Source organism: Centruroides sculpturatus, unplaced genomic scaffold, assembly GCF_000671375.1.
Source record: "Centruroides sculpturatus isolate CEXI.00-Female unplaced genomic scaffold, Cexi_2.0 scaffold1662, whole genome shotgun sequence".
Classification (NCBI taxonomy): Eukaryota; Metazoa; Arthropoda; class Arachnida; order Scorpiones; family Buthidae; genus Centruroides; species Centruroides sculpturatus.
In genome coordinates, this window is record NW_019385783.1 from 75,670 (window position 1) to 96,176 (window position 20,507).

The window sequence follows — 20,507 nt, forward strand, 5'->3', positions numbered from 1 at the left end:
GGCCTTGTCGATTAGTCTCAAACAGAGCGTGTATCATGACACTCCCCACTCATCAGAAAAGCCCTCCTAAAAATCATCTTTATAATATGCGAGTTAAACCACGACAAAAATAGATTAACACGTTAACTGCCTGTTGTAATATGATACTTTGTGTCAGGGGGGCAAAAAATGAAAATTTGATATCTAATAATTGATTATAACGTAAATAAAAGGGTTGATGTACAACAGTCAGGAGAGGAATGATAAGAAAAGTATATATAAACAAAGACCAGGAAGTTGTATGACCTTGAACATGAGACTGCTTTTTCCCAGGCAATAAATTTTACAACCCTACTGTAATTAGACATCCTTCCCTACTTAAAAGTATTTACGTCTGTGTGTTAAAGTATTTCACACTTTGTTTCCACTGCAAATGATATTTTTTTTCTGTAAATATATATTAAAACTCACTTATATACTTTGAATTTTTTTTGTAATATTATTTACTTTATATGCGATAAAAGAGAATAATTAAACTAATTTTTGATATTTTAAATTATTTACTATTAAAATAAACTACTATCAGATATAAAATAGAGTTTTATTTAAAAAAAAAACTACGATTGCCAATCTTGTACCGCGTCATGACGCTACATGATGCGCTGGCGGTCGTACCTAGGACCAGTTTGCCACATGACCGCCGGTGTTTGAAGCCAACTGAATAGATATTCACGAGAGGCCAGCACTAAGCATGCAGAAAACGTCATACGAGGCCAGGAGTAAAACCTTGAGTAAAACTACATTGTTTACTCAAGGTTAATGAAAATTCACGTACAGCGCCATACGACTGTCATATGGCGCTGTACGGGAATTTCCATTACAATGGCGCGCACGTTGTATGGTGACTAACTTGTTAACTGGTGTTGGGAATCCTGACAGGAGATGGTGATTATACGATCATTTTGTCTCCACATTTTTTCCACTCATAAAATCGCCATCCTATAACCCTGGGATGGATTTTACCAATCCATAGCCGATTAAGTGATAGAGAGTTTATTCCAGACTCTTTACCCCCGGTTATTCTCACATGTACATTCTCCTTCCTTGCATGTGTGGCTAGTGCAATGTTGTTTATTTTTTTCAGAAGTTCTATTGAAGTTCCTTAATTTTCCGGTTAAATTCCTTGCTGTTGCACTGACATAAACCTATGAGTTGTTTACCTTGTAGTCATAAAGCTGGAATACAATTCTGGCCCAGAAGCTTCCTCAATGCCCTTATCATTTCTGGTCAATGAAAAAACAGTTGGAGGTCTCTTGTAAATGATTCTGATAAATCATTTTGGCAATTTCTTTATATATTTGAACTAGGGGTTTGTTGTACTTTACCCTATCTTTCCTATGGTCTATTATGCATCTCTGTGGGAGTCTCATATTGTTGTATTTAGGACTCAAGCAGGACCTTAGAGAAACCATACTGTTTAGCTATTCACCTGATAATGTGTCATTCCTCCTCTTTGAGTGGTATCATTGAGCAATGCATAAAAAATCTCATTAAGAAGTCTTTTACACACACAGTTATGTTTCAATGAGATCTTTTACTAAATCCATTATGTTCATTTTATTAGTCTAGAAAGATTATCTGATGATGATAGTTTCAGACGAATTAAGAATGTTTATGATAGTAAAAGTAGCTGCTTTTAACTTTCTTTTTGTGTTTGTATAATATTGCTGCTATTAAATTGTTTCATATTCATTAATTTTACTTTTCATTGCATTTAAATTATATAATTGATTCAAACTGAAATAAATATTTTCCAAAACAAGTTACTAAATTAAAAATGTATCTTTAAGATTAATATTTTTTTAGTATTAAGTTAATTTTGTTTTCAATTTTATACAAAACAAAATTTTTCAGAAAAGGTGAATTTTTATTTATTTATTTTACATATATTAGGAAATGTCAATCAACAATAGATTTCTACCTCCCAAATAACAAAAATACCAAAATGATTTTAAAAATACATACATTAAACAATAAAAATATAAAAGATAACTATATATGAACATCCTGAAGCCCAGTGTATTGATACTAAACTAAACAATCGTTTTTAATAATTAGGCTATTATTGTGCAATAATTAATAATTAGAAACTAAGTAATTTGGTAATAGAAGTAGACGTTAGGTGCCATCTCATCTAAATTAATAATTATAATAATTATTAATTTAGATATTTCAGATGGCGCAGGCTGAAGGCTCTATAGTAAAATAGGAAGAAGCAGATATTGTTAAGTCCTTGCACTCCCCATCTTTAGCAATGAGTGCAGAAAGAATTGAAATTTATAAGGACAAGCTACAAGATATGTGCATCAATGCAAGAGACACTGAAGGTTTACCATCTGCATGGAAGCACTTAGTTAAAAAGTTTTTTAAGAATGCCTAATTTATGCCTTAATTTTACATTTTTGGTATTCTGTTTATTTATGATATTATTACATGATATATAATATCTGATTATATATATATATATTCTTATCTTTTGTTATTGTTTGTATTTAAATTTATATATTTTATTTTAGAACACCATTGTTCTAATTTTCTCCTTTAACCTGAGGATGGCCCATTGAATAGGCTGAAAACGTTAGTTTACGTTTAAATAAATTATCTCAGCAACTTACTGTGTATTTTGATGGTCTGTTAATTATTTGCTGAGTGGGTTTTGTTTATTGCTGGATTTATTAAGGTTTAGTTTATTTATTTAATTAAGGTAATCATTTTCTAAAAATTTATTAATGTATTTTTCTCTCCTCTATAATTTAATCTCATTGTTCTATTTATACTTTTTGTTATGTCTATCTTAAAGATACTCTCTTTAACATATAGTGGAACTTGTGATCTATAATTTACAATTTTTAGGAGTTGACCATCGTTCACATAGGCCTATTTGCTAATGGCTACGTTAATAGATTTTATGAATAATTGCTGATAAAAAGTTTTTCCTTCTGTAATCTGCACATTTATTCAAAATAATAGTATAGAATGCTAAGCTGTCAGTTGCAACAACATAAAACAAGTGCAATACTAGATTTTGTATTGGCTATCATATGAATCAGGCATAATTCTTATCACAGACATATTACAGTTTACAGTATTATTATTCTTCACTGGACATTGCTCAACTCAGTCTTTATTGATTGCAAAGAAATATGCAAGGAAATAATCTGTATTTAAAATTTTGTTGCAAAAATTTTATGTGCTGACAAATTTAAAAAGTTTACAATGAGTTGTAAAAAATAGCAATGAATTGAACCTTAAAAGAAATTCCAGAATAATCTATTGCAAATTCTAACATTTTTGATCATCACGGGAGATCTTCCTCGGGATTCTTTAAATTGGAATGCAGAAATGGAATGTTTTTTTTTAATTTTAGTTTTGTATAAACACTTTTATTTATACAACTTTGTTTATACAGTATTTATTTGATTAATTAATTTATTTAATATTTAAACTAATTTCATTGTTAGCAAATTGTTAATTGTATATTATGTAAGAAATTAAGTATATATACAATTAATTATTGAGTTTTTACATAATTTATAATAATTTTATAATTTTAGGAAATGAATTGTCTTCAAAAGAATTTGGATAAACTTAGTGCCAATTGTCAGAAAGCAGTATCAAATTATACAGCAGAAGAATCAGAACACTTAGAACTAAATTATCCTTTATATCATGCTTGCAGTACGGTTTTATCCATTTTTTGTAATGTAAGTTTTAACTTTAATTTTCTTAACGTACAGAACTAAAAGAGTGTTAATAACATAACCAATCTGATAATTAACTTAAATATAAAGTTAATTAGGTAAAATAGGTCAATTTTGGTAGCTTAACTGCCAATTTATAGCCAAATTATTTAATAATTTATTAGTCTTAAGTAGTTCAATAAAGAATCCTGCTGTTTGTTTAATATTAAAGAGTATTTTATACAACTGATTTCAAATACAATAATTTTCTTACATTTTGAGAATTGTCTTTCGTAATGCTCACCATATTTTATGTTAGTAATAAAACGATGCAGTTAAGAACTCAAAAAAGTTATTTGAATATTTAGAAAGAGACAACAATAAAGTATAACCACCAAATAGAAGGTGCTATTTAGACTGGAAAATTTGTCTTCTATTTAGAGGTGCTTGCTATTATGAGGTACAGTACATGCTGGTGGCAAGATAGTATTTTAATACAGTCATTTTATTGTGAAAAATATTGATTACAAAAACATCAAATCCGAGTTAGGAATAAGAATATACCGTAAAGTATAAGTAGGATATACAATTAAAATGTATATACAGTATATTATTCATCTTTTCAGCTGTAAAAATCTTGTTTTAATTGAATTCTAATTAGCAAACAGATCGAACAGGCTACCTTAAATGGAATGTAAAAATTACAACAAAATAAAACGTTGACTAATTATTAATTGATCAAAAACAATGAGGGCAGAAGTAATGAAAAAGAAAAATGAAACAGTTGTTATCAGAAGAAGGGTACAAAGATCAGTTTAGGCGGTGAGAGTTTGAATGTCGAGTTATGAAGGTGATTTGCTACCACTTCAGGAGGTGGGAAATGCATTCTGTTTTCTTGCATTTATGACATCATTTTTTATCTGAGTGACTAATAAAACTCAATACAGCAATTTGTCCAGTTTTTACTTATCCCATAGTTGTAATTTTTCAAACAGTTTTGCTTTTTTCAATAATTGATTTATTAAAAATTACAATTAAACCACCACAAAACTGTTAAGATCATAAATTATGTCATAAATGTGAGAATAGCAAATATCTTTTCACACTTCAAAGTTACTGAAAAATCACTTTCATTATATGAGCTTTGAACTTTTGCCATATAAATGCTGTTTTATTAATGGTTTTAAGTTTCTTTTTTGTTACTGTACTTGTCAAATGAATGAATAACTTGGGAAAAGTTTATGGCTTCTTGATACCATAAGCTCAATTCCAACAATAACAGAAAGTTTAATAGCATTAATATGTATGATGATAAGTAGTTATCAACAACTTAACCAAATAAGTCTTCTTTAACAGATAGAGTAGTGTTCAGCTTTTTACAACCTGCCCTCCTCCTCTGTTTCTGTTTTCAGCCAGTCTTTATTCAACATCTATTGTTAAAATTTGTCATCTAAAGGAATATTTGAACCAATTCTTTATTTTCATTTTAAAATGTTTTGTACGTAATTAATTATTTCAGAATATTGAAGGAGGGATTTGTGTTTTTGTAAGGTTGGTTATGGATGACAACATCTGCTATTTTGAGGTAAATGTAATAGATGTCCTATTTGAAGGTTAAGCGAATTGTAAAAAATATCTGTTAAGTAGAAGTGTTCACTATTTGGGAGTGTTCGTTAATGGAGGTTTTACTGTATACGTGTATTGTAAAAAAAAGTTTTACATACTTTGACAAAAAAGTTGTGCCAAGATGATGATGATGGAAACAAATGAAACTTTACTTAATTGTGATGATAAGAAATGATTACAAAGGGATGATTTTGTGTAGAACAAGAGTAAAATATAATTTGGAATGTTCAGTATATGGTAGGATCTCTCTTGCCTGGATATGTGACAGTAGTCAGTCACGGATGTTTACAGACATAATATGCTACTCTGCTACAGATTTGCTTACAGATGTTGCATTTGTCACTCCAGCTCTTATATTTGTAGATGGCTAAAGTTGGTGTACCATCTAGTCCCACAAAGAGACAGGGCAGTACAAAGTGTGGCAACACAACAGACAGTTCTGGAAAACCTTAACTGTATATCAGTGAGCATTATCTTGCTGGAAAATTGGCTTGTAATGAAATGTAATGCATAAAGCTGAAGGAATTTTTGAACTGTTGTGTCCTTGGTATCACTGTTCCTCATACCACCACTAGGGATGACCAACTTTTATATGAAATGACTCTCCAGCTAAACACAATCAAATGTACAGTACTAGAAATTAAATGTGTAATGAGTTATTGTATTCACTCAGGGTCTGGGTAGCATAACTGGCAATGCATCCACATGGTAAGCGGGAGTTGCAGGTTTGAGTACTGCCACATGCTGATTCTTTTCTTCCAGAATATTCTAAATTGTTTAATAAAAATATTAATTTTATTATAATTATTAAATTAATAAGAGATGGCACCTATGCCTACCTCTAATACCAAATTATTTATAATTTAATTATTAATAGTAGCAGAAAAGACGACAAAGCGCTAAATGAAACAGCGTTAAACCAGGTCATTTTAACACAGAGTAAATAGGGAAAGGGGAACATGCAATGGGAACATGCAACCAAAAATAAACAGATTTTACTTTAATTTTAAATTATTTTTATATTAATTTGCATAATAATATATGTTAAATAACACACAAACATATGCACACAGAAATGGAAAGTTCATTTTTTGTGACAAAGGTCCTGGCTCTTCTGAAATTCTTGTTTTTTGTGATAAAGTCGTGTAGTTTCATTTGTCGCTTTTTTTTCCTTCTTTAATCTTTTAGATGCAACTACCACTCTGTTGAATGTATCACGTGACTCTCCGTTTCTTGTCATGCGACAAATGCTCTGTTATGAAATTAATCAAAAATAGATAAAGAATCTTCAAATACCAGATTAATATAAAAATAACCACTTAACAAAACCAATAACCGGTATTAAATAATTGTAAAATGAACTGCAAACGTTTTTGGTTCCTTCCCTAGGACCTTTCTCAAGCAACGATTCGTCTTTAGAATAAATATGAACGAAGACCAGTAAATTGCGACATTCGAAAAATTATTCTTCGGAACAACATTTCAAAAGTCAAAATTCAACGTTAATGTGAATCACGTGCATTCCCGAATTCCATAAATAAATTCAATAAAAAATGTTCGGTTTACATATTCGTATGCATGATGTTTAAACCCTATTTATGAAACGTATTATTAATGCATATCTTCTTTCTGTAGTAGGGCTTGCCATGCAAGGGATAGGGTAATTTCATCCCTCGAGTTAATAGGTTCAGAAGTGTTGTATGCCTTGCAAATCTCCATTTGTTCCAACCATTTGAGATGGTCCGTAAATGGAGTGGTAATGAGGAGTCTGGCGTTATCAAAGTCTACCGAAATTTCTGGGTCCGAAGCATACATGGATAACAAAGTAGTACCCCTGTTGTGGATGATGTCACTTCTGTGTTCTGCCCATCAGACACCAATCAAACGTTTAGTAGCACCAATGTAGATCAGTTGTCTCTCAAATCTGTGGTCCATGAGGGGAACAGCATATACCCCTGGCAGCTTATCCTCCTTAGGTTTATCTTTTTCATTGCGTAAAAGCTTAAACATAAATGGACATCTTCTGAATGACAGTTGTAATCCTCGTTTTTTAGCGATTTTTTGGTATAAGGATATGAGGAAGGGGTTGTATGTGACTGTTGTGATGGGTCTTGTTCTACATTATTCCCATTCTGTGGCGGTGGTAGGCCGATGCTGTATTGTTGAGCTAATTTATGGACAATGTTATAGAATCCTTGTTGACTGGCAATGTTAAGTAGATAGTTCAATTCTTGAACTAATGCCTCCTGAGTTGAAGATCTCTATAGTAAGTCTATGGAAGACATTCTTGCTGTTTTAAAATTTTTGTTTCTATGCTTATTACACTCTAATTGGTAATTTATATTATGACTGATTTAACTTTAACGAATGAGAGTTTTTTCAGAACCATTTGGTCTGGATTTTCCTGTGAAGAACCAATCCATGTGATTAAAGTCAGAATGTAAAATAAATGTTAAAAATAGCTATATTCTTCATTTTAGAGTGATAATTCTACTAGTTTTCATGTTATTTGACTTTACTTAGACAATATTTCTTATCAAAAGCATCCAGCTGAAAAATTTACCGGGAAACTCGTTACTTCTAGATATTGTGTAATTGCAGGAAAAAATTAAATAATTGCTTATTTTAGTGTATTATTGTATAAAGCAATGAAAAAATATAAAAAAGTGTCAAATATTCACTATTTCAAGCAGAAATATATGCTGATAAACTTTAACGCTTCGCTTTACAATAACAATCGACTCCTCTCCCCGCTAAGTAATTTGAGACACAGTGTAAATAATGGCAATAACTTCTCCCCCGCTCTAGCTAGAGAGCTGCGGTTTGTTTTGTTTAAAAGAAGACAGATGTGTCTAACGAACAGATGTACAAAGTTCAGCGAATCTCTGTAAATTAATTTTTTTTCTATTGTTTGTGAACTTCAAATTTTAATGCTATTTTAAATTTGTATTAAACTAAAAATTAAACAATCATAAACTGTAATATGTTTTTAATTAAACAAAAAACAGATTAAATATAGCATGATTTTGAAGCAAAATATCACAATTTAAAAAATTATCCAAAAATGCAAAAAATGCGCCGCATGACGAATTCCACTCAATATTTTTTTTAGATAGTTTGCCGGGAAAGGGTTAAGCAAATGTCAGTAGCAAGAGATCACATCCAAAATGCCTCATTTTGTTTATGCATTCCTTTTGAAAATCTGGATCATTTGCTACAATTTGATCAACAATTTTGGTTATCGTTACCAAACTTTTACTAAGGAAATCTATAGAGGGATTCTTTGTTTTCAGAATCACTATTTCTCAGTTCTATATGAATTTCTTGTTCTGCCAATTTTTGAAGGTCGTCGTTGGTAAGGCTCTCACCAGAAACTTGCAGTAACTCCTCAATATCCTGCTTGTTTACATCTAGTCCTGCTGTATTGATTAGGTTGACAATTTGGTCAACCAAATGATACAGCAAGACGCTCTTCTTGTTGAGAATACTTGGATACCTTCAGCCATAACTTCTTCTACAACTCCATTCATGCATTTATCAGTTAATCCTTGCCAAGCAAAGTCGATATTGCCTGTGGCATCCATGATATTATAGTTTTTTCAAAATTGCACCAAACAAACATAGATTTAAGGAAAGTACAGTGCTAAGATGAATTGCCATTTTTTGCTGATTGGTTTGTGTTTGGGAATAATCGTATTATATACGAATTAATGAAATACCGCGATAATTTGAATCAGCGTAAATTTTGAGCTTTTTTAAGGCTTTGAGCAGACCATGTTATATTGAAACAGCATTAATCGAGGCAGTGTTAAGTGGGGTCTTACTATATTCTGGTATTCTTTTTGTAAACAATGCATTGCTTGTTATTTGTTCTTCATTACATGGAAAAATGAAGAAAATGATTTTATAATGTGCTAGAAAATAAAAGGTTTCTGTGAAAGTTGTTTTTTATCATAAAAAATGTTTTTGTTGTTAAATTTTATTTGAACAGTTTAAAATAAAATTTGCTAATTTTCCATTTTACTATTATTATTTGAAATAAAGTATTGATAACCTATAAATTCAAAGCTTATATATTCTTTAAAATCAATACATTTATAAACAATCACTGTTATTAAGATTCAATAAATTTCATTTGTTTATGAAACTTATTGAATCATTTCAAAGTCAAATTAGTTGTGTAGTTATTTAAAGATGTCTCTCTGTACACGCCCAAATATATTAATACTATTATATATCTCTGATTTAGTTTTTTAACAGGGTTTAACTTAATTTTTCAATACACTGTAGTTTTTCACTGAATTATCTTAAATATTAATTAATGATTTTAATCTTAATCTTTTTTAATAGGACCTTCAAGGACAAGATGTAGATCAGGGAGATTTAATACAGTGCCTTATCAAACATAAGAATGAACCAGAAATGAAAAAATACCAGAAGTGTCGTGTAGCGGTAGAACATTTTCAATTGGTAATAGCATTAAGTTATCGGATGTAAAATTGCCATTCAAAAATAATTAATGATGATATTTTCTTTCAGTTATCTCTTAAAGATTATCATTTTAATTTCAAATTTAAAGAAGCTTGCAAACAAGATGTTTTACAATTATGTGGAAATATTAAAACAAAGTAAGTTGAATACATGCAGATTAATTTCTAACTATAATAATTATTTTACTCTGAATTAATTATTTGACCTATTGAGGATTGAAAAATTTAAAAGAAAAAAAAAAATAATAATAAAAACTGCGTCAAACAGCTGGTTAGATCGGGGATGCCTCTTTGGGGATACGGAAGGATTCATGATTGCAATACAGGATCAGGTCATAAATAATAAAAACTACAGAAAATACATACTCAAAGATACAACACTCACAAATGACACATGCAGAAAATGTCACATCATGCCAGAAACTATACAACACATCACTTCTGGNTTATAATACAGTACGAAAGAGGAGGATCTTTTAGGAACGAACAATGAACTAGAATATACTATGTAGAGTGGCTATGACCTTAGATACAGAGCTCTTGATGGCAACGACGAGACTGTCGACCTCTATTTTACTTTAAGTTAAAACAGTTAAACATTGAAGTCTGTACCACGTGTTAAGCAGGATTTCAATTTTAGAATATATTTTCGCATGTTTTCCCCTAGATTTGAGATTTAGGCAATTAGATACGTGATATAAGTCTAGATAGGTTCATCTCGAATTTATCTATTTTTTAGATTTTATTTGATTATTATAAAGAAGGTAAGATAAGAGGTTAAACTGGTAAGTATAGTATAAGTATAGTACTTAACCCTCAATATACCAATATTTTTATAATCTAAGTACGATCCAGGTCTTGAAGGGCTTTATTTTCATGAAAAAATGATGATGATTCACGATCCTTAACAATATACATTATTGTACGAATATAATTTTATTTGAATAAACGTTATACATAAAATATTTGAGTATTTTTTGGCATGGAAAGAATTATCGTATTTTACATTAATTTATATGGGAAAATTGTTTCACTTAACGAGTGTTTCGAATTACGAGTAAGATTCTGGAACGAATTATGCTCGTTAAGCGAGGTTCCACAGCATAGTGGTCGGCGATAAAACAGATTGATGTTTGCATGATGACTGATGATATAAAGTTAATATAGCTGTGCAATTAATGGTTATAAGTAACGCTGAAACATGTGAGGTGTTTTGCATCAGAAAATTAACATCAGCATATTAATTAACATGAACTAACCTTTTGTTCGTTGTGTCATTTAAACAAATGTCTAGAACGAATTTCATTAAATATCTTACCGGTAATAATTATTAACATTTCTTTCTTAAAAAATAAACTTAAAAGATTATCACATTTTAAACCTTGGAGCTTGTGAAAAAAATCCAGCAACAAGTTGCCTAAGTTTTCCGGCTGTTGTAAGATTTTATTTTAAAAATAACAATTTTTATTTTTATTTATTATCAAACGGCAAAAGGCTTACATATGAGAGTGGTGATGAGTTTTATATAAAAAATTGTAAATATTTATTTAATAACGTCCGACCTTAAACGTATGTCGACTCTCGAGATATGAGACGAATCCCCTTTAACCTGTAACTACCAAAATTTAATTGCATCAATGCTCCTTATACACAAGCTATTATGCTAAATTTCGTTTCTTACAGACGCCAACACACACATAGACTAAATATTTTTTCCATTTTTGACTGTTTTGACTTCAAGAGGTCAAAACGTAGAAATTTGACACCATTTCAATACTTTCTCTTGTTATGTGTACATAACAATTGGGATAGTAAAATTAAGAATGTTTAGAAATGCATTTAACTTATCACTACAGAATATTTTGTCTTGTTTAGAAACGTTTAAATAAAGGGTTACAAAAAGAAATGTCTTGTTATTTACTTTCAAAAGTAAAAAACAAAAACTAAAAGGGGTATTTTGACTTGTACGATCATTTTTTTCCTTTACACACTTTTACGCAACGAATTAGAATATTCTAGCTCGTTGCAATTAGTAAATAAAAGTAATGCGCCCTCTTGACTAAAAAGAAAATGGCGGACGTGTATTCAATTGTTTTTTCAACATGGCGTCCGTATAAACACTCTATGTAGTATATTCTAGCTCGTTGGGAACGAAGTAATGACGTCACAGGAAGATAGCACGTGGCCAGAGTTAAAATTATTTATGACGTCACCACTCAGCTGAGCGACGTGGGCGTGGTCCACTATGAAAAGTCTTCACGATTGTACTGTAGAACTATAAATAAAGTAAACTATGCTAGTATCAACTAAAGTAAACTAAATCAACAAAATATATGCAAAATATACTGTACAATATGGAAATACAGTAATATGGCACTTATGCAATATGATGCTTACCGTGTTGGCGTGAATTAATGTTAATTAAATAAAAATGTTGGGCATGTCTTGAAGAAAGTTTTTCGTTCATTCATCAAAAGCCAACGCAGAATCTCAAAGGATGATTGGAGGAATTTTACCTGACAATTGTAAAGTGAAAGTGAATATATCTTTCAGTGAATGGAATCATACTTGAAGCACGATAGAAAAATATAGGACATAGTTTTCCATAAATAAAATTAAATAGACTGGATAATTAAATACTTGTTGGATAAGTTATAAGGTCTTTACAAATTGTTTTTCTCGCTAGTGTCTGTTGTACCTTTCCTTCGGCCGGTTTATATTAGTAAACGTATATGAACAAAAGAAAAAAAGGCTTACAGCTCAATATTACGTTATTCAATGATAATTAAAAGCAAATTATCTGTCAGTGTGAGATCTGAATAGCCCCTGGGTCTAAAATTAATAATTATTTAATAATGTTAAATATTGTCATAAAATATTATTTCGTTTTGGTGAGAAATTAACGTTTTTCCAACGTGGGAAAGCTAGATAACAGATGCTACTTCCTTCGAGGGAAGTTAGAACATCCTCTGTTTTTCCCTTATCCGCTAAAAATCTCGCTTCTATGGGAAATGATCACCCCTCCTTTCTTCCCCTTTCATCCGTTCACATAAAAGAGTCTCTGTTTGATGATTGGTTGTAAATCATCAGATATAGAGGGAATTTGGCAGAAATCGGGGAGTTCATCGACAGACCTGGAAGAGTCCACACATATTTCTCCTGTTGGCCAACGCCCTTAGTCGAGTCACATAGAATAAATCCAGAGTTAGCGCTTAGAAGATATACTTTGATTTTGTGCACATATCGATCTCCCATGGAATGAAGTTTGAGAACTTTATAAACGAAGTGCCTTTGCCAACCTATAAGAAGAAGACGAACGACAACTAAACCAGGTTGTATGTTTAATAACGATTTTGTAAGCTCTCTCTCTCGATCGTGTATCGGTTAAATATAAGTCCATATCTCTCTCGACTTATAGGCTGTAATTTGTAGTCATTGTCTCTTACTACCATATATTTGTACTATTTCTATTGGTTTATGTTTTAATTAAATTTATTCTTGTTTATTTGTTAAAGAATGTCTCCTATAGAGTCTCTGAATCAGATCTATAAAATAATCACACGCGTGTTTGTTCGCGGAACGATTAATTGACAAACTGGTGTCTGGAACCTGACAATTTGGATAGAGACTTCACAGTCTTTAATCCTACCGTCTTCCTATGTAAGTTTTTAAGATCAGATCTAGTGATCTGAAACTTTAGAGACAGATTTTCGGATAATCTGTGCCGATTAAGTGGTACGAACAATCATAAACGGAGTTGTACCCCCGGCTACTCTCACAGTCAGTATTAAAGTTATAAAACGCGATATTCAATCGGCTAAAAACGTCCCCGTTACCTTTGTGGGAGATAGGGTAGAAGTGAACTCCAAAATCTTAAATTAAATCCTATCAAAACGTTTATTTGCATTCTATGCTGAAATGCATAAACTTTTAATCCAAAATATTTCTCTTAAATTAAATTTTCTAAAGAAAATGATTCAGAAAAAGATTTCTGAAGAAAAAGACCGAAAATGCGTCGTCAATGTTAAATTATGTACAATTGGCTGTAGTAAATAACAAATTTTAAAAAATCCATTAAAAATTTTTTCTTATTTGCTCTTACTCTCGAAACGTTATAAATGCATACTCGGTGAAGAGTGACAATATACTCATAAAGCAACTATTATTTAAAAATTGAATAATTTTATGTTTCGAATACTAATAATTGTTTATGCTTCTAACACAATAAAGTGCTATAAATTAAGACACTTGGCGGGTTTTCTCATCTTTATTTAGTTGATACGTGTGAACATTTTACACGTTTCGTAAAAAAACTAATAATTGTATTTTTAATGTTAGCTTGGAGATAAGTGAACACCGCTTTGGAGGATTTAAATTACGTACTGCTTGGATTGGCCGCGTTGGATTTATTCAAAGAAATGTATTTATTTTTATAATTAATATTGATTTAAATATTTGTAGTATTTTTATACAATAACATATTTTTAGGAATCGGATCTAGCATTACCGTTAGGAATTACCTATGATAAACTCGAAGCAATAGATTACAGCGATGTTATAGATGCTTCGAGAGTAAGATTTTTTACATCTAAACCAAAGGAATTATCTAAAATGTTGGCCATAATATTTCCTTTTGGCCTATCGGTAAGTAGTATTTTATTTCTTTTTCAAACTGACTGCCGAAAACCCCTAAGAAGCAAAAATAGTTTTCTACAGGAGCAAAAATAATTTAGTACAGCAAATTTTATTTGTCTCATGTTTCCAAGATTTTTGCAGAGTATTCAAACTCAAAGGGTACAGTTATGACATAAAACTCCTGTACAGCTATTACACAAAATATATTTCATCCGTAGTAGCGATTATGAGGTTTTAGTTTTTAAACTATATACGATATTTTATGTTTATTAGATTAAATTTGCATTGCAAGAGTAAAATAGAAACATGAAAGAAGAATAAACATAAAAGGAAAGAAAGCTCTAACTTGACACTAGAAGACATGCCAGCCAGGGACTCTCCAAATACCGCAAAATTTCATTATATTAAATGTCTACTGGAAACTTATTTTGGAGAATGTTGGGAAACATTCTCCAAATTCTCACAATTTGTGGTACAAAAAGTTTACATCACTGCACCTGGAACTAGCCAAACATCTAACACACATCATCATCAATCCACAAGACATGCCAAAATTTCTTACTCAGGGCATCACCTACATGAAACCTAAAAACAACAAAACACCACAGACCCCACACAATACAGACCAATTACATGTCTTCCAACACTCTACAAATTATTGACATTCTGTATCACAAACAAAATATACAAACATGTTGAAGAACACGACATTCTTACAGAACAACAAAAAGGTTGCCGTAGAAATCACAGAGGATTCAAAGAACAATTACTCATAGATTCAGTCATTCTACGGCAAGCACACAAACATACACATGGCATATATAGACTACAGAAAAGCATTTGACAGTGTTCCACACAGTTCGCTGCTACATATTCTACACATGTACAAAATACATCCATCACTCATTGCATTCTTTGAAAACACTATGCAGCACTGGAGAACAACACTGCATCTCAGGGTTAGTAACACTTCCATACAAACAAATGAGATATTCATTAGGCAAGGAATTTTTCAAGGAGATTCCTTGAGTCCTCTCTGGTTCTGCCTAGCCCTGAACACATTATCCAACATGTTAAACAACACACATTATGGCTACAATATCAGACATGAAAAAACAACACAGTTTACGCTGTCACATCTCATGTACATGGATGACATAAAACTTTATGCATCCACACAGAAACAACTTCATCAACTCCTACAAATCACACATTCATATACCAAGGACATACAAATGGAGTTTGGCTTAGACAAATGCAAAACACTTCACATAGAAAAAGGAATCCTGAAGAAAAAAGATTTTGCACTTGGAAATGGGGGCATTATTGAATCCATGGAAGAGGGCGAGTTCTACAAGTATTTAGGATTTCAACAGGCCAAACTAACAGAACATACACAAATAAAGCAAAGATTAATTAAAGAATACCACAGTAGGTTAAATGCCATTCTCAAAACACAGCTAAATGCAAAACACACAGTTAAAGCAATAAACACATATGTCGTTCCAGTACTCACATACTCTTTTGGAGTTATACATTGGACACGCACAGATCTTGAGCAACTCCAAAGGAAAACAAGAACAAAACTTACTAAGCATAAACAACATCATCCTAAATCCGCCACAGAAAGATTAACCCTTCCACGTAAAGAAGGCAGACGTGGCCTGATTGACATAGTTAACCTTCACTACAAACAAATACAGTCACTGCGAGAGTTTTTCTGCAGGAAACAAGAAACATCACAGTTACATAAAGCAGTAACTCTAGCAGACTCCAATAACACACCATTAAACTTACACTCACAACATACAGACTTGACACAACATATAAAAAACATAGACAACATGAAGCAATCGTGGGCTCGAAAGGCACTCCATGGCAGGCATCCTTATGACCTGGTCCAGGATTTTGTTGACAAAACTGCGTCAAACAGCTCGTTAGATCGGGGATGCCTCTTTGGGGAGACGGAAGGATTCATGATTGCCATACAGTATCAGGTCATAAATACTAAAAACTACAGAAAACACATACTCAAAGATACAACACTCAGAAATGAAACATGCAGAAAATGTCACATCACGCCAGAAACTGTACAACACATCACTTCTTATTGCAAGCTCTTGGCACAGACAAATTACTTACATAGACACAATCAAGTAGCAAATATAATACACCAAGAGCTTGCTAAGAAACACAACTTGGTAGACATTCACGAACCATACTACAAATACATTCCACAGACAATATTGCAAAACAACACGCACAAACTATACTACGACAGAGCCATAATTACAGATAAAACAATTTACCACGACAGACCAGATATCATACTCATTGACAAACACAATAAAATCACATACATTATAGACATATCCATTCCAAACACTCACAATGTACAAAACACATTCACTGAAAAAATTAGCAAGTACACAGAACTCGCCCAGGAAATAAGACATCTGTGGAGGATGTATAGGGTGCTTATTGTACAGTACCTGTCGTTCTCTCCTGTACAGGTACCACACACACTATATAAAAGCCTGGGAACATTAGAATTGAATAGAAATACATACATCACACTACAGAAGGCCACTATATTGAATACATGCCACATTGTTAGGAAATCGTTGAATAACCATTAAACCCAACATAATAATAAGCGCAGAGCCCAAACGGTTAGGATTTGAAAGTTGAAATTTGGTACACAGTTAGGGTACGTCACGAGAACGCACACTAAGAAGGGATTTTTCGAAATTCCTCCCCACGGGGGAAAAAGACAGGATTAAGGCTTAATACTTCCATCAACAATGGAAGTGTTAAGTAACAATAAAAGTGTCAACAATGGAAGTGTTAGGTAACAATGGAATTGTTAAGAGAAAGCGACGTGCAATACGCAGATGCAGTTTTTTTCGTTATTGCGGGAAATCGAACATATTTTTAGACCCATCTAAAAATTCTCTAATTAGTCTGGAAACAAGGGGACCCAATTCTTGCATTCTGTGAAAACGGGTAAGGTTGACTGTAACGTAATAATCTTAATCTTAGTTATCGTTACTTTTGTACGGGCCTACCTGCTAGTTATAATATATTTTAATATTTGCAATAAAATATTTAATATATATTTCACAATAAATATAAATTATGAAAAAAATGTAATGTAAAGTTTCTAGTATTTGATTTCTGTTAAATATTAGTACTCTTTCTAGTAATTTCTATTGTCATGTTTTAATTTTAATAAACAATATCTTTTATATCATATTAATTAGTAATAAGAGAATAGCATTTTTTATACAAAGATATGGATAGCCCTGGTGATCGCATTCATTCTTACTGGATTATGTTTCTACTTGATCTTAAATTGGAATTCAAGGAAAAACCAGGCAAAACACGTTAAACTATATGATATATTTTGGGCGATTTTTGGATCATTTTCGAATAAAGGTACGCAACAGATTTATATTATGTATTTTAAATGATATTTTAATAAATACTTGTATTTATATTATAATAGAAAACTGTTTACCTTCGTTTGTTGTAGGCAGCTCATTATTTGAAGTTAGTGGATACTGCAGAATAATGGTTTTCGGTTGGTTAATCGCAATATTTATTATAGTATCCAGTTACAGTGGCGGTCTCATGTCTTTTCTTGCTTTCGCGGGTTATGAATATGTGCCTGAAACGTTTCCTGAATTGATAAAAGAAATCAGAAACGGACATTATACGGCGTCTTACGTATATAATATGGATTTAGCCGACCATTTTAAGGTAAGATTTAACATTCTATAACTCATTTTTAAAAGTTTAGAAACTTCGTCATTAAAAGTATAGTATTGATATTTCCATGCGAAATACTATTTACACATACAGAAATGTAACTTTCCAATAATTTCCTTGATTAAAGAAATAAATAAGTTAGAAAAATGCGTTAAAAGTTTTAACTCAGAACATTTATTTTAATCACAAAAATATTTTTTACATAAACCACACTTGTGTCAAAAATTTAGAAACTTAATAATATACAGATTACTTTTCGTATTTTGTTTAGTAATTTTGTATTGAACACTTGCTAGTGTGCTTCATACTTTATTATGGGCAAATCTAAGCAGCTAACAAAGAAAAAAATTTAATATTTTGAACAAAAGCGATTAAATAAATCAATACATTATATTGACAAAAATTTAAATATATGCATTTTCTAACTTATTTATTTGTTTAATCAAGGAAATAAATAAAAAGTTACATTTCTGTATGTGTAAATAGTAGTTCTCGTGTTAATATCAATACTCTAATTTTAATGACAAAGTTTCTAAACTTTTGAAAAGGAGTTGTGATTAATTTTGTTCTCTTATTATAAGTGAATAATATATGTAAAATATATGTAAAATATAAATGTTAATTTTTACAGCTTGCAACACAAGAGACGCCTTTAGTATTGGCGCTTAAGAAATTAAGAACAGAAGGTAAAGTGGTAAAGTTGAGATCAAAAAATGATGTATATGAACATCTTATGAAACCTAAACATGCTTTTATCGAGTATGAGTTGGATGGATTGTTGTATGTAAGTGCATTAGGAGCAGATGACTATCTGATGTCAAAGGATAGTCTTTATATTAAATACGAAGTATATGGCATGATTAAAGGGTTTCCATATAAGAAGGAAATAAATATTGTGTACGTAAAATATATAAAAGTCTAAGGTTTTAATTTTGAATTTTTATTACTTCTTTTATTATTTAATTTTGTGATATAAAATTTAATGTTTTACAGAAATCGCAGAATAATAGAAGCAGGTCTTGATGAACATGCACATACAATCCAATTGAATTTAGTTAGAAATGAGAAACTATTCATGAAGAAAGATGATGCTGCATTTCAACCACTTTCAATTGAAAATTTAATTGGAGCTTTCGTGTTTCTTTTCATAGGTTATGTCTTGTCAACACTTATTTTTCTCATGGAATTAGCCCAAAAACTTAAAAATAAAGTTTCATGTCAATAATTGAAACAGTATGAAATAAAACTACTAAAACTTCTTCATATAACTTTTATATTATTTTATTTTAATTCATTTNATTTAATATTTTACAGAAATCGCAGAATAATAGAAGCAGGTCTTGATGAACATGCGCATACAATCCAATTGAATTTAGTTAGAAATGAGAAACTATTCATGAAGAAAGATGATTCTGCATTTCAACCACTTTCAATTAAAAATTTAATTGGAGCTTTCGTGTTTCTTTTCATAGGTTATGTCTTGTCAACACTTATTTTTCTCCTGGAATTAGCCCAAAAACTTAAAAATAAAGTTTCATGTTAATAATTGAAACAGTATGAAATAAAACTACTAAAACTTCTTCTTATAACTTTTATATTACAGTGAAATTTATCGTAAGACAAAATGCGTATAGAATATTATATACTAATAGTTGGTTAACTCTCCTTTTTGTTTATTTATAAANGCGTTCTAGTCGGCAAATTCAAATGTCCGCTAGTGATGTGGCGCTACAATATTTGGCTATGTCTTGGCTACTTTAATATTATTTTTACATGTTTTAACTGGCAACACTGGCTCGACCATGAAAGGGAGCCAGTATTTAAACGAGGCTTAATTTTCTAATTTTTAACGATACAATAGTGACCATTATTATTTTTAAAAAATTTTTGTTAGGCTTAACATTGATGAAAATTCAACGCGAAGTAGGTTAATAGCGATATACTAATTACATGGAATATAATAATATACTATACTAATAATGGATTTTTTCATACTTTTCAGTTATTCGACTTTTCAATTATCCAACCAACCCCAGTCCCCAATTGAGTTGGATAATCGATGCTCTATTGTAATTTATAAATCAAATACTTTTGATATTTTTTGCAAAAATAGAACTTTTAAAATTATCATCATCTAGGTCAAGTATGGATAACCTACAGTCTTCCAGGACATTTTCTATGACCACATATTATGAAAATCCTTAATTTAAGTGTATTTACATCATAAATAATTTACAATAAATTTCACGTGTCCAGTGAATAAAAG

General features: G+C 31.0%; 2 protein-coding genes across 2 annotated transcripts in view; both read left to right on the forward strand.

Moving 5' to 3' along the window:
* LOC111642102 (Golgi apparatus protein 1-like) overlaps positions 1-9,977 on the forward strand; it is a 68,067-nt gene extending 58,090 nt beyond the window's left edge. Inside the window, exons 12-14 of the mRNA XM_023388381.1 lie at positions 3,594-3,743; positions 9,696-9,815; positions 9,885-9,977. Coding sequence (XP_023244149.1) covers positions 3,594-3,743; positions 9,696-9,815; positions 9,885-9,977 — 363 coding nt within the window. The remainder of the gene's footprint in view (positions 1-3,593; positions 3,744-9,695; positions 9,816-9,884) is intronic.
* A 2,355-nt stretch (positions 9,978-12,332) lies between these two features.
* On the forward strand, positions 12,333-19,466 carry LOC111642106 (glutamate receptor ionotropic, delta-2-like). Its single transcript, XM_023388384.1, has 6 exons — positions 12,333-12,371; positions 14,324-14,479; positions 17,764-17,908; positions 18,006-18,232; positions 18,873-19,138; positions 19,235-19,466. The coding sequence occupies exons 1-6, from the start codon at positions 12,333-12,335 to the stop codon at positions 19,464-19,466; spliced, it is 1,065 nt and encodes a 354-aa protein (XP_023244152.1).
* Positions 19,467-20,507: the final 1,041 nt, after the last annotated feature.